The 15414-nt window shown below is 41.7% G+C and overlaps 1 protein-coding gene across 7 annotated transcripts in view; it reads right to left on the bottom strand.

The window, feature by feature from the left end:
• LOC110497508 (transmembrane protein 131-like) overlaps window positions 1–13932 on the bottom strand; it is a 112689-nt gene extending 98757 nt beyond the window's left edge. For 2 of the 7 annotated variants that reach the window (XM_036954445.1, XM_036954444.1), the window contains exons 1-2: window positions 13634–13928; window positions 12663–12733 (exon numbers count right to left, since the gene is read on the bottom strand). In XM_036954445.1, coding sequence (XP_036810340.1) covers window positions 12663–12733; window positions 13634–13757 — 195 coding nt within the window. In that variant the 5' untranslated portion in view covers window positions 13758–13928. Of the gene's footprint in view, window positions 1–12662; window positions 12740–12874; window positions 13596–13633 lie in introns of those variants that run through there. The other 5 variants (XM_036954447.1, XM_036954446.1, XM_036954448.1 and 2 more) reach the window with 5 other exon arrangements.
• Between the last annotated feature and the right edge of the window lie 1482 nt (window positions 13933–15414).

Genomic DNA, 15414 nt, shown 5'->3' on the forward strand with positions numbered 1-15414 from the left:
GGGCAGATGTTTTAGTAAGTGGTGTCAGGTGTGGTCACGGGACTTTTGGTCATGTGTCCCTAAACCTCTCCAAAGTGGCATATGTCTAAATTATATAATTCCAGTGCTATTACGTATTTGCAAACCCTAAATGCTATTTGTTCAGTATAAAAACCATTTCTACCATATCAACTTCACTCAAACAGTGTGGTGATGTTATGGGGACTCCAGGGTACATTAAAGTGTCCTTTCAACCTCTCCAAAGTGTCCGAATGTGGTTAATTGCACTGTTTTTGCTCACTGGAAGTGCCTATTGTTCACTATAAAAAAAATAATTTCTACAACACCAACCTCTCTCAAACATTGTGGTGGTGTCAGGGGACATAAGGGGATATCCAAGTGTTTTTTCAACGTTTAGCCTACGCATATCCAATGTATTGGTCCCACATACAAATGAACTATTTACAAAAACATTAAAATATATACTTTTATTTTTATTTTTTATTTTTTTATATCTTTTCAAACAAACTTGGATACACATGTGTCCTTCACTAAAAGAGGTGCAAAAATAAAAATAAGCTGAACTATTTACAAAAATGGCATTCGTGTTCCTTTTCCATCCCAGGTGTAGATGATTAGATTTCACTTTCACTGTAGCTTGTGCATGTCATGATAGTCTTTGAAGCAGTCCCTTTCTTTCTGCCAGGAAACAAAAGGAAAACTGCCATTTCAGACAGAAGATGTGGCATTTCAACCTCCCCCCGTGTTTTATGCAACATTTGGAGTTCTTTTGTCTTTTGGCATGCGTGTTGGATAGTGGCGCTCACTTTAAGTAGGGGGACTTGTGATGGTTGTGAGATTGCTTTAAGCCTCCAATTCTGCAATTTCCAACACCAGCTGCACTCGGAACTGGGTGAGAGGGGTTTGACCTTTTGCTTTGGCCACCTGCTTTCGGAGAATGAAAGCATTTACTGTAGCTATGTCCACAAAGTGAAAAAAATCATCTTCGACCACTTCCTGGTCTTGTGGAGGACCTGGTCGTAGCCTATCAGAGCATTAGATAGGTCGACACCCCCCATGCTGGAATTGTAGTCCTTCACAGAAAGGGGGACATTCTTCCTCACCCATGCCCCATTGGCATTTTTCACCCTCCTTGAGACATGGTCATTATTGAATGCCTTATGCTGTGTGGTGAGCATGGTTACTTAGCTAGTGTCCTTCCATTTCACAAAAAGCAGCTTGTTAGTCCTGATCAAATGTATGTTCCCCCTCGCCGATGTCTTTGTCATGTCGTTTACCTTGGTTTTGGGGAAAATTATTCTGTTAGGATGAATGGTGCCACAAGCCCCGATTTTCTTTTTCAAAAGGCCTATGAAAAGTGTATGTAGAACCATCAGGCGTGGTGATTGAAACTGCAGTGGGGGTGGTTGAAGAGGAGTGGGGCCTCTGTCGAGTGGTGGCTGTAGAACCATCAGATGGGGTGATGGCCGTAGCAGTGGGGGGGATTGAATACCTTGACCGGCGGGGTGCTTGCTGGGGAGGGGTGGCTCCCAAACTTCATCATCCAAATTATCTGCATCCTCCATTCTGTGGTGAATAAAATAAAGATATTGTTATAAGACACAGAATTACAGTTGACTAAAATGTATAAAATGACATTACTGTAAAGTAAAAACACCAAGCCTAAACCTTATCTGTAGAGTGATGCACATAGGTGTGAAGCACACACACAATGCAAACAGTAACACTTGAGGCAGAGGTGAGAACCACAACCAATGGCGGTGAGAGTTCAGTGGCCTCTCCAAAGATACAAGGATGAACGAAAACAAACTAATATGAAAGACAATAACTACTTTGGAATTATATAACAATTAAATTACATAGGCCTATGTAAACTAAATCCAAAGCACAAAAAGCAGACAACTTATAAAACAAAATATAGTAAATTAGCGATATAAAGTAATGAAAATAATTTACTTACAGATCTTAAATGGAGCCATTCCTTCTAGAAGTTTAAAGTTTAAATTCTTTGTCCAAATCGCTCCTCAGATGAGTCCGACTCCAGTATTTTATTCAAAGCTTCTAAGCTCAGCAAAAAAAAGAAACGTCCTGAGTTTATTTTCAGCAAACTTAACATGTTTAAATATTTGTATGAACATAACAAGAATCAACAACTGAGATATGAACAGGTTCCACAAACATGTGACTAACAGAAATGGAATAATGTGTCCCTGAACAAAGGGGTCAAAATCAAAAGTAACAGTATCTGGTGTGGCCACCAGCTGCATTAAGCACCATCTCTCCTCCTCATGGAATACACCAGATTTCCCAGTTCTTGCTGTGATATGTTACCACACTCTTCCACCAAGGCACCTGCAAGTTCCAGGGCATTTCTGGGGAGGAATGGCCCTAGCCCTCACCCTCCGATTCAACAGGTCCCAGACATGCTCAATGGGATTGAGATCCGGGCTCTTTACTGGCCATAGCAGAACACTGACATTCCTGTCTTGCAGGAAATCACACACAGAACAAGCAGTATGGCTGGTGGCATTGTCATGCTGGAGGGTCATGTCAGGATGAGCCTGCAGAAAGGCTACCACATGAGGGAGGAGGATGTCTTCCCTGGAACACACAGAGTTTAGATTGCCTGCAATGACAACAAGCTCAGTCCGATGATGCTGTGACAGACCGCCTCTGACCATGACGGACCCCCCACCTCCAAAATCGATCCCACTCCAGAGTACAGGCCACGATAAACGTGAATCCGACCATCACCTCTGGTGAAACAAAACCACGACTTGTCAGTGAAGAGCACTTTTTTCCCAGTCCTGTCTGGTCCAGCAACGGTGGGTTTGTGACCATAGGCGACGTTGTTGCCAGTGATGTCTGGTGAGGACCTGCCTTACAACAGGCCTACAAGCCCTCAGTCCAGCCTCTCTCAGCCTATTGCGGACAGTCTGAGCACTGATGGAGGGATTGTGCGTTCCTGGTGTAACTCGGGCAGTTGTTGTTGCCATCTTATACCTGTCCCGCAGGTGTGATGTTCGGATGTACCGATCCTGCACAGGTGTTGTTACACTTGGTCTGCCACTGCGAGGATGACAAGCTGTCCGTCCTGTCTCCCTGTAACGCTGTCTTAGGCGTCTCACAGCACGGACATTGCAATTTATTGCCCTGGCCACATCTGCAGTCCTCATGACTCCTTGCAGCATGCTCATGCAGATGAGCAGGGACCCTGGGCATCTTTATTTTGGTGTTTTTCAGAGTCAGTAGAAAGGCCTCTTTAGTGTCCTAACTTTTCATAACTCTGACCTTAATTGCCTACTGTCTGTAAGCTGTTAGTGTCTTAACGACCGTTCCACAGGTGCATGTTCATTAATTGTTTATGGTTCATTGACCAAGCATGGGAAATAGTGTTTAAACCCTTTACAATGAAGATCTGTGAAGTTATTTGTATTATTTATATAGTTATTTATATAGGAGTCTAAGGCAGTGCAGCTCAGTGCTAAAGGCATCACTACAGACACCATGGTTCGAATCCAGGCTGTATCACAACCGACCATGATTGGGAGTCCCATAGGACGACGCACAATTGGCCCAGCGTTGTCTGGGTTTGGCCGGTGTAGGCAATCATTGTCAATAAGAATCTGTTTTTAACTGATTTTCCTAGTTAAATAAAAGGTTCAATAAAAAAAATTGAAACTGAAAACTTATTCATAGCTGCCTTTTTAGGTTCCTGTTCGATATTTAGTTGTTTTTTCACCTTTGAGAAGCCATTGTTTATGATAAAGCAATGAAATCTGTTTGTAATGTAATGTAGCGTGCTCGGGAGTCTCATCTCTTGAGCCAGGTAGCAATATTTCGCATTACACATAAAAGGTTTTACGCCTTGCTTTGTCCAACCCAGGTCAACTGCATATCCCTGGAGAGCTTCTCATTGGCTCCAAGACTGTCAAGGTGCCATAGTAGCCAATCCCCTATGTAATGGATGCCTACGGCACCTAAGCAGGCGGCAACATATTTTTGATGCGCAAAGATAGTCACTCTGTGGATATTAGATTTTGCCATTAAGTCATACATAATCAGATAACATTGGCAATAGGCTAGATTTGGTCCTACCAACCTAAGGATTAACTTGATGCCCCCAAGTAACTATAGCTAAAACACAGACTAAATCAAAGCTTACCTTGTAAGATGTTTGCTGTAAACATTTTGACTCTCGGCGCTGGTAATCAATAACGGTAGGTCACAGGCAGACAAATAATGTATCCTCATGATGTGTGGAGTCCCGGCTTTCGGTGTGTTTCAACGTATTCCTTATTTATGCTTCATAACGCTAACCAGAATGTAGGTAGCAGCCATCTTGAAATAATGTAATTGGCTCGGCCTGCCCTTACATATAAGTATGCCCATATATGGTAGTAAGTCAAAGATTTTGAAGGCAGCAATCAATAGCCAAGATAATCAGCTTTCCACAGACGCCCTGATTTTGCAGATAGGGGCTACCGCTCTCATACCAGACTGAACTGAATAATAGGCTCCCAAATATGGGACCATTACATCTAAGAGGTTTTAAACAAATGCAAATCCAGCTACTGTTGTTATTCTGGCTGAATTGTTTGACGTGACTAAGTTAGCCAGCTAGCAAGCAAGGGATAAGAACGTTGCCAGCCAGTACGGCAATGGAACATTTAGAACGAATGACTGGGGTCGTGTCTCTAGCAACCGAAACAATCGAACGAACAACCAGCCAGGTTGTGTAGCATCCCTAGATTTGTGTGTCGGGACTATATGTCGTGGAAAGAAGAAATATGCATAAATGAATCTAAATAATGTTAATTAAAATAAGTCAATCATTATTTGAATATGCTGGTAATCCATTGTATGAAGGTGATAATGCCCTCGAAGCCGGTGTTTGGAGGATATACAGTGCATTTGGAAACTACTAAGACCCCTTGACTTTTTCCACATTTTGTTACATTAGCCTTATTCTGAAATGGATTAAATACTTTTCCCCATCCATCATTCTTAAATTGAAAAGGTTTGGAACAACAGCTCTTCCTAGAGCTGACCATCCGGCCAAACTGAGCAATCGGGGGAAAAGGGCCTTGGTCAGGGAGGTGACCAAGAACCCGATAGTCACTCTGACAGAGCTCCAGAGTTCCTCTGTAAAGATGGGAGAATCTTCCAGAAGGACAAACATCTCTGCAGCACTCCACCAATCAGGCCTTTATTGTAGAGTGGCCAGATGGAAGCAACTCCTCAGTAAAAGGCAAATGACAGCCCACTTTGAGTTTGCTAAAAGGCACCTAAAGGACTAAACAAGATTCTCTGGTCTGATGAAACCATTGAACTCTTTCGCCTGAATGACAAGCGTCACATCTAGGGGAAACCTAGCACCATCCCTACGGTGAAGCATGGTGGTGGTAGCATCATGCTGTTTGGATGTTTTTCAGCGACTGGGAGACTAGTCAGGAGAGGGAAAGTTGAACAGAGCAAAGTACAGAAAGATCCTTGGTGAAAACCTGCTCCAGAGCGCTCAGGACCTCAGACTGATGAAGGTTCACCTTCCAACAGGACAATGACCCTAAGCACACAACCAAGACAACGCAGGAGTTGCTTCTGGACAAGTCTCAATGTCCTTCAGTGGCCCAGCCAGAGCCCGGATTTGAACCCGATCGAACGTCTCTGGAGAGACCTGAAAATAGCTGTGCAGTAACGCTCCCCATCCAACCTGAGAGCTTGAGAAGATCTGCAGAGAAGAATGGGAGAAACTCCCCAAATACAGGTGTGCCAAGCTTGTAGTGTCATACCCAAGAAGACTTGAGGCTGTGGTCACTGCCAAAATGTACACTACCATTCAAAAGTTTGGGGTCACTTAGAAATGTCCTTGTTTTCCATGAAATGAGTTGCAAAATGAATAGGAAATATAGTCAAGACGTTGGCAAGGTTAATAATTGCGTCCTTCAAAGAATCCTCCATTTGCAGCAATTACATCCTTGCAGACCTTTGGCATTCTAGTTGTCAATTTGAGGTAATCTGAAGAGATGTCACCCCATGCTTCCTGAAGCACCGCCCACAAGTTGTATTGGCTTGATGGGCACTCCTTACGTACCATACGGTCAAGCTGCTCCCACAACAGCGCAATAGGGTTGAGATCAGGTGACTGTGCTGGCCGCTCCATTATATACAGAATAATGGAATGCTTCTTCCCTAAATTGTTCTTGCATACTTTGGAGCTGTGCTTTGGGTCATTGTCCTGTTGTAGGAGGAAATTGGCCCCAATTAAGCGCCATCCACAGGATATGGCATGGCGTTGCAAAATGGAATGATAGCCTTCCTTCTTTAAGATCCCTTTTGCCTTGTACAAATCTCCCACTTTACCACCACCAAAACACCCCCAGACCATTACATTGCCTCCACCATGCTTGACAGATGGCATCAAGCACTCCTCCAGCATCTTTTCATTTTTTCTGCATCTCAACAATGTTCTTCTTGTGATCTGAACACCTAAAACTTTAATTTGTCTGTCCATAAAACTTTCTTCCAATCTTCCTCTGTCCAGTGTGTTCTTTTGCCCATCTTTTCTTTTTATTGGCCAGTCTGCGATATGGCCTTTTCTTTGCAATTCTGCCAATGTCTACACTGTATTTCTGATCAATTTGATGTTATTTAAATGGACAAAAAAAAATGGCTTAAAAATAAAAACATTTCTAAGTGACCCCAAACTTTTGAATGGTAGTGTACTTCAACAAAGTACTGAAAAGGGTCTGAATACTTATGTAAATTAGATATTTCAATTTTTTAGATTGATGAGGGAAAACAACTTAATCTATTTTAGAATACTGCTGTAACGTAACAACATTTGGAAAAAGTTAAGGGTTCTGAATACATCCGTTACGGGCCTAACACCCGTGCCAATATATCCTCCAAACACCGGCATCTCTGGCATTATCACTTAATTGTATAACTGCCTTAATATTGCTGGACCCCTAGGCAGCAGTAGATGGGGATCCTTAATAAATACACGCTGGCTTCTAAGAAGAGTTTAACCCACTTAACCCCAACATTTCAGCAAGTTTTTACCATCATTGTAAAGCCTTTGTTATTTTGTTGCTTTGACAAGGTCCTTTCTGAAGATTATTATTTACTTAATTTGATTAATGATTAATTTACATTTGTCCCTCATTTTAAGCTCAACCCTCTTACGTGAAATTAACTCGTTTTAATATGGTGAACTATTCCTTAAAAAAATAAAAAAACATTAATAGTCAAATCAATGAGTAAAAACAGAAACTGAGCGGGGGGCGCGAGAGAGCGTGCTATACTTATCTTAGCCTCTCGCCACCTATAACTTCAAACATTGCCTGGCAATATGACAAAGCGAAAAGACGCCAAAAAAGGGGGCGCTAAACAAGATCATTTGGATGAGATAGACAACGAACCAATTTCAACATCGCCGACCCATGAGGTGTTAGCTGAAGATGCTAGCTCCCAAGAGCTCTCCAAAGAACCTACTCCAACCTACTGGCTGCTATAAACTTACTAAGCAAGAAGGTGGACACAAGGTTGGCTGATATCTCAAAGCGTATTTGGACTTGGACTTTAACTCTGAAGGCAACTAAGGGCAGGGTGCATAAGATCAAGCAGACGACAGTCAATCACGAGGCCAGGCTACAGGACATAAAGTAACAGTGCACAACATTCAAAAATGACTAGATCACTGCCAACAAAACCAGCCAAGGGCGCGCCAAGGCCATTCTTCATTCGGCTGAACTGTCCCCAGATCAGGGATCTCATCCTCAAGCTGGCTAGTCAAAGGTTCCCCCTTAACTACAACTACCAGGTTTCTACCCAGATCTTACTTTGGAGGTGAGGAACCAACGGAAAGAGTATGATGAGTTGCGCAAGAAATGCAGGGTCGAGGGTGGCCAACATCCGATATGGATTCCTCTTCCCAGCCCGGTCTAAGGTGACATTTGATGGGATCAACACGTACATTTAACAACCCAAAAGAGGCTGACCTGTTCTTGTCAAGCATGCTCCCTGGCTGAGGATACAGAACTGCTGTGTCAACCGGCTAAGTGGCCAAATACAGGCCAGGAATGTGTTTGAATTTCCTGCCTGTCTTTTCGATCAGAAATTGGGACCCATAATTATGGGTGAGATGTTATTGCTTATATAGCATTGTTTAGCCTATCATGTTTTAGCGCCACTCACCCCCTAACGTGAGAGTTAAGTGTTATATAATATTAGTTTATATGCAGAGTATCTATAGATGACTAGTTAGGGTGCCTAGACATAAAGCCGGAACAACGGTTTGTGCGTTAGTCAAGGAGTGCTTTGTTTGGGCAAGTCACTCAGTAATGGGATGGGAGGGGGTGTGTGGGGTCTGTTTTATGATCACTTTTAATACAGGTGGCATGACAAGCTCCTGCACGGAGGGATGTTTTTCTTTTGAGTTTGGTATGACAGCAACAATTTGCTCAAAAATAAGAAATGCCACATAGTGACCGGGCACAGAGTAGACCTGGTGTGTTTTCACAGTGGAGGAAGAAGGGGCTCACAACAATTATACATTGATGGTCAGTTAGCTTCATCAACAATTACAGTGTAATAAGTTTGACATGCCAACAACATTTTTTTTCCAGATACCTCTAAATCAACAATTTCTTAAGGACACATATCCCACAGTATGGCATTAAGCCAAATAATCCTACATTAGATAGCCTTATCTTTGTCAAACCTCATTCAAAAGGGTCGGTCTCTAGACTTTATGATGTGCTACAGGCCCACATAGAGGTATCTACAGACACTGTTAAAAGGGCTTGGGAGCAGGAACTTGGTTCAGAAATCTCAGATGAGGACTGGGTAGAAGCTCTCAGGAATATAAACCACAGTTCAGTGAATGCCAGACAACCTTGTACCGTTTAAGGTGATACACAGGTTACGTTACTCAAATGTGAAACTGCATACAATATTCCCGGACACCTCACCACTGTGTGAGAGGTGCAAGCAGGATGAGGGGACGTTGACCAACTTAATTTGGACATGTCCTAAGGTACATGCTTACTGGGCTCTCATTTTTTATTACTTATCTAAAGCCTTTGATAGAGTTATAGCCCCAGACCCATTGATCGCCCAGTTGATGGGAATAACCAGGAAGGGAAGGCTGTCTCTCTTTGTGCTCTATTAGCCAAAAGGCTCATATTGCAATTTTGGAAATTGGAGACTGCACCTATCTTTGAAATGTGATTACGGGATTTAGGGAATGTAATGCATATGGAAAAGATTCGATACAATATCTCCAATAGAAGTCCAATGTTTCACAAAATATGTCAGCCGATACTGGATAAATAGTCTCGTCCCACTTCATAACTGGGTTGATAATCTGCTGCTACTCTGTGCTGCACTCCACTCAATATTTATTTTTGATTCGAGTGCAGCACCTAAGTTTTATTTTGTGTGTGAGTTAAGTTTTGTCCTCTAAAATGTGCCATCCATGCAACAGTATAATGAATGTCAATGTCTTTTATTGGAAAAAATAAAAATAATTAAAAGTATAATATTTAACAGTTAAGCTGTTTCTACTCTTTTTAACCATTTTCTGGTTGAAAACTGAATAGAGCATAACACGTCAACCCTGATACCCATAGAGGCTGGAATTGTTTTAACAATTAAAAATGTTTGAAGCTTGCATTCAATTGCCACTCCCTGTTGCATACAACACGCTTCCATTCCCCATCACAAGGGGATTTCTGGCTGATTTAAGATGAAATCATCAACCCTGTTACAGTCAACCATGTAACTTTATTTGGCACATAATAGGCACTGACTATAGTCATTTATTTGACAATGTTACAATTATGTGAAATCTATTTTTTGGAACCAAGTTGCACTCCTCAAAATGCACAGAATTGGTTGAACAACCACCCTGATAAAAAAAATCTATTTGACTATTCCATTGTAATTGTCGACACCAAGATCAACCAGTTATGCTTAGCAGAGGGAGTGTTCTTTTGTGGCGTGGCTAAAACAAGCCGTAATATCTTTGCACCGAATCACCTCAGTGAGCTGCTAACATCTTCCACCCAACAACAACAACAAACTTAAACCTGGACTGTGTACATTAGGCACCAAACAGAAGAAAACAAACTGAAATAGGGAAGGACTACCTGGACTTATTTAATAAGAAATGTTTTGCTTAGGTGAACACAGCCAAGTGCAGGCAGATTACGTAAGAAATCACTGCAAACATTTCCCATGAACCTGAGACACAGCTAGTCCATTCACAGCACAGCCCTGCCTACCTGAGCCTGACAAATACTGAGGAATGTAAACAATTTCAGCATTCGGTCAGTAACTTTAACTTGCTATCAACAGGTCCCAATAATTTGCAACCCTGGCAGAATGAACCCCTTTGCACTGAGCAGATGTACACCTAAGTAAATTGTGATGCCCAGTACACCTTTTTTGGGTGGGAATACAACCCCCCCCCAAAAAAACAGTACAATTTAAGTGATATTATATGCCAGGGTGAGGCTCTGAAATGGACACAATTTCTACATAAAAATGGAACTAGTCAAATTCTACTTCCCATCAAACAATTGAAAGCATAATGTTTCAGTTCTGCGCCAACTGTCAAGAGGTGTACACAACCTAAACGACCAGGTGTTTGAAAGCTTTTCAAATATATTTTATCCTAGTTTCAATTAAAAGAAGCCTCTGTTGTCTCCAGGTATTAATGTGACAGTCCGTCGTAGCTTCACTGACAATCATTAAAACAAAAACTGTAGTGTGTTCCTGGATTACATTACTAGTCAAACATAACAGCCGCAACATACAATGCAGACTTGGCCAAAATGCAAAGCACATCGCAGCACTGACACAACTCATTACTTGAAATTTGGGAAGTTTGTGAGGTGTCATCATGAAACTCTTGCATCATAGTGCCAGTAATGCAGGCGATTTAAATCATATTTGCATCTATTTAGCCAACTTCATTGATTTGAATAGCTAGGTTATTTTCTCTGTAGCATAGTAATGCTAGATATGTATGAGATGAAGTTCAAATTAAATCATATTTGCCAGACACGCCCTTAACCAAGCATTTCACAGGCTTCTATTCCGCTAAATAAAATGTGTTAGATATGTATGAAATGTAGATATTTCATGGACACACTTATTGCACACTTCAGACAAGTAACAGGGCAGGCCACATGCCAGGTATCCTTGGCAAGTTCTTCCCACCTCCATTTGGACTCCTCACTTCAACCATAAATCCTCACGTTTCAAACAGAAACACGTTTAGCTGACTTCACAAAATATAACAACAATGAACATTTTGACGAATTAGAGAATACACACATGTGATACAATGTAGCAGCAGCAAACTAATCTCCTTGATATGATTGCGCTCCAAGGCAGGTCCAAACAGGAGCCAAACAGGGTGATATAATGATGCAGGTGGTGGGCTTTGTGTGAAGAAATGTTCACTACCGTTCAAAAGTTTGTTGTCACTAAGAAATGTCCTTGTTTTTTAAAGAAAAGCACATTTTTTGTCCATTTAAATAACATTACATTGATCAGAAATAAAGTGTAGACTTTGTGAATGTAGTAAGTGACTATTGTAGCTGGAAACGGCTGATTTAAAAAAAAAATGGAATATCTACATAGGCGTACAGAGGCCAATTATCAGCAACCATCACTCCTGTGTTCCAATGGCACGTTGTGTTAGCTTATCCAAGTTTATCATTTTAAAAGGCGAATTGATCATTAGAAAACCCTTTTGCAATTATGTTAGCACAGCTGAAAACAATTGTCCTGATTAAAGAAGCAATAAAACTGGCCTTCTTTAGACTAGTTGAGTATCTGAAGCATCAGCATTTGTGGGTTTGATTACAGGCTCAAAATGGCCAGAAACAAAACATTTTGGGGGGGAAATTCATCAGTCTATTCTTGTTCTGAGAAATGAAGGCTATTCCATGTGAGAACATGACAAGAAACTGAAGATCTCATACAACGTTGAGTACTACTCCCTTCACAGAACAGCGCAAACTGAATCTAACCAGAATAGGAAGAGTGGGAGGCCCCGGTGCACAACTGAGCAAGAGGACAAGTACATTAGTGTCTAGTTTGAGAAACAAACAAGTCCTCAACTGGCAGGTTCATTAAATAGTACCCACAAAACACCAGTCTCAATGTCAACAGTGAAGAGGTGACTCCGGGATGCTGGCCTTCTAGGCAGAGTTGCAAAGAAAAATAAATATCTCAGACTGAGCAATAAAAAATAAAGATGGGCAAAAGAACACAGACACTGGACAGAGGAACCCTGCCTAGAAGGCCAGCATTCCAGAGTCACCTCTTCACCGTTGAAGTTGAGACTGGTGTTTTGCACAGGAGTGATGGTTGCTGATAATGGGCCTCTGTACACCTATGCAGATATTCCATTAAAAATCAGCTGTTTCCAGCAACAATGGTCATTTACAACATTAACAATGTCTACACTGTATTTCTTATTCATTTGATGTTATTTTAATGGACAAAAATGTGAATTTCTTTCAAAAACAAGGACATTTCTAAGTGACCCCAAACTTTTGAACTGTAGTGTAAATGGCTGGCTGTCTTTATGTAATCTGCAACTAAGGTTTATGCCAGCTCAATAAATTGGGTACTGAATTTACCTGAGTTGGGACTACTGGGTCAGCATCCTCAGCTTGCCAAACCTCGACCACGCTGGACATTTGACTCAGGGCTTGGTGGGAGGAAGAGAGGGGGAAATAGGTAAACAACGAAAAGCTTGAAAAAACAAGAACAAGAAACTCGCTGTCAAACACATCAGATAGCGGTTAAAGAAATACTGTCTAGATAAAAATGCTTTACCCCAGTGTATTACCGTGGAGCGTGGACAGCGCAAACGGTTGTTTGTCAACGTTTAGCATAAACTTGGGCAAATGCATGACTGACAAAGGTGTGTATTCAACTGTCCGTGATCCCACTCCCCGAGGGTGTCTCAGGGAGAGTTGGGATATGCAAGAAATCACATTGTCAATTCACACATTCGTATTAATACACACTTGTACATGTGTTAAATAGGCCAATAAGCACCCGCCAAATTATTAGTATTATTATTAACTGGCTAGCTTGGTTTTAGGTTAGCTTGTAAACACATAGCTTTAACGTTTATAAAAGCTGAGCTATACATGTATAACATAATCAATAAATGGAAACATTTAAAACACAAAGTCAAAGCAATGGCATTCGGCTAGCTAACAATAATTAAACGAAGTTCCATTGTAGCGAAGTTAGCTAGCTACTGTAAACGCGACACTTCACTGAAACAACGTTATAGCTTGCATGAACCAGCACAGGAAACTGGCCACTGATATATACGTTTAAAAAATATACTAAAAATAAGTCTTAGCCCTTATAAGTGAATAACGTTAGCTACAAGTCTGCATACATCCAACATATTCGACACTATCGTTTTTAATCCACAATACGATGGTTGCAATAGCGTTCCCGTTTTCGCACAGCGACTTGTCTTCACTGTCAACTCAGTAACGTTAGCTGTTACGTTACGGGCAATTCTCGCCGACATTTTCGCAATGGGTGTTTAATTATTGAAGGGGGGAAAAAATGTACTTCTCCAGACCTTGTAATTGAGCCCCTCCATGCTGTACGCAGGGCAAAAGTAGCGGTAGTATTCCGAGTATAATATTAATCCACGTTGTTCTGTGACAGCGGCTGCCTTGTTGGAACTCCCGTACCCCCGCCATGCTGCCCTGTTCATCTAGCAGCCTGCCTTGTGCTACGCTTGGCTTTTCTCTTTCTCTCCCGTCTCGCAAACCCTCCCACCCTGTTCTGTTCTGTTCTGTTCCTCAACCTCTTTCTCGCTGTGTGTGTGGAAAGTATGCGCCGACTACAGCCAAGCGGTTGCATTCATCTGCCTGCCTGCGTTGGCTGATTTTGGCACAATGAGGCTGACCAGAACATGACGAACTAAACGCAACAAATTATAAAAACTCATGGGAATATCGCGTGGCCAGTCCTATGCGCAAGTAAATCTTGCAGAGAACAAAGTTTGTGGGAAACAATATTTCGTTTTTTTTCCTTCTCTGCGCTGGCAAACAACTGTCATGCGGTCAACCCAAAGCAAATCTAGGTTCTGATGATGTGCTTGTGGACCCAATGTTTTTAAATTGCCTATACTACCCAACTACTACTGAGGTTGAAAAACATTGTGCCAATCAAAGGATCACGAACAACGTCAATAACGTCATCACTCCAAAGGTTAAGGGAGATTCCATCATGTGGTTCCCATATAGAATAATCAAACTACCATATTCATAGTGCTAGAACATCTGAAGTTCCTGCAAACTCAAATTATGCCATGAGAACCCTTTCACATTTCTTGCACTTTATCTAATACTAGCTTTATAACAAGAGTTATAAAGGACATTGGTATTCAAGTTCAACATTGAAACAGGCCATGTGCTGTAGGCCAGTGTTAGAGTCAATAGCCTATATCTAAATTAAGTACACGTTGGACACAACTGCTCCAAGGGTGAACAGTTTTTTTTGGTGCAGACTTCAAAGTTGGCACATTCAGGTCAACCTCATGAATCAGAATGGACAGGCTAAGCAGGTTCACACACAAATATCACACATACTCTCCGTGGTGGGTGTCATTGTTCAAACGTTTAGGCTTAACATGTTTAGACTAGGTATGTTATGCTTGAAATATTATCTGCCCACTGGGTTCAGGTAAAGTATACTGAACAAAAGTAAATGGAACATGCAATAATTTTCCTGAGTTAGTTCATTTAAGGAAACAGTCAATTGAAATAGTCACAAGGCACCTAATCTATGGATTTCACATTACTTGGGCAGGTGTGCAGCAATGGGTGAGCGTAGGCGCGCATAGGCCCACCCAATCTAAATTATTTTTTCTCCACAAAAGGGCTTTATTACATACAGAAATACTCCTGTTTCATCAGTTGTCCGGTTGGCTGGTCTCAGACGATCCCCCGGGTGGAGGTCCTGGGCTGGCGTGGTTCCACATGGTCTGCGGTTGTGAGGTCGGTTGGACGTACTGCCAAATTATCTAATGCGACATTGGAGGCAGCTTATGGTAGAGATATGAACATTAAATTCACTGGCAACAGCTCTGGTGGACATTCTCGCAGTCAGCATTGCCAATTGCACGCTCCCTCAAAACACGAGACATCTGTGGCATTGTGTTGTGTGACAAAACTACACATTTTAGAGTGCCATTTTATTGTCCCCAGCACAAGGTGTACTTTTGCAATGATCATGCTGTTTAATCAGCTTCTTGATATGCCACACCTGTCAGGTGGATGGATTATCTTATCAAAGGAGAAATGTACACAGAGGGATGTAAACAAATGTATGCACAAAATTGGAGGGAAATAA

The sequence above is a fragment of the Oncorhynchus mykiss genome, chromosome 19, assembly GCF_013265735.2.
Source record: "Oncorhynchus mykiss isolate Arlee chromosome 19, USDA_OmykA_1.1, whole genome shotgun sequence".
NCBI lineage: Eukaryota > Metazoa > Chordata > Actinopteri > Salmoniformes > Salmonidae > Oncorhynchus > Oncorhynchus mykiss.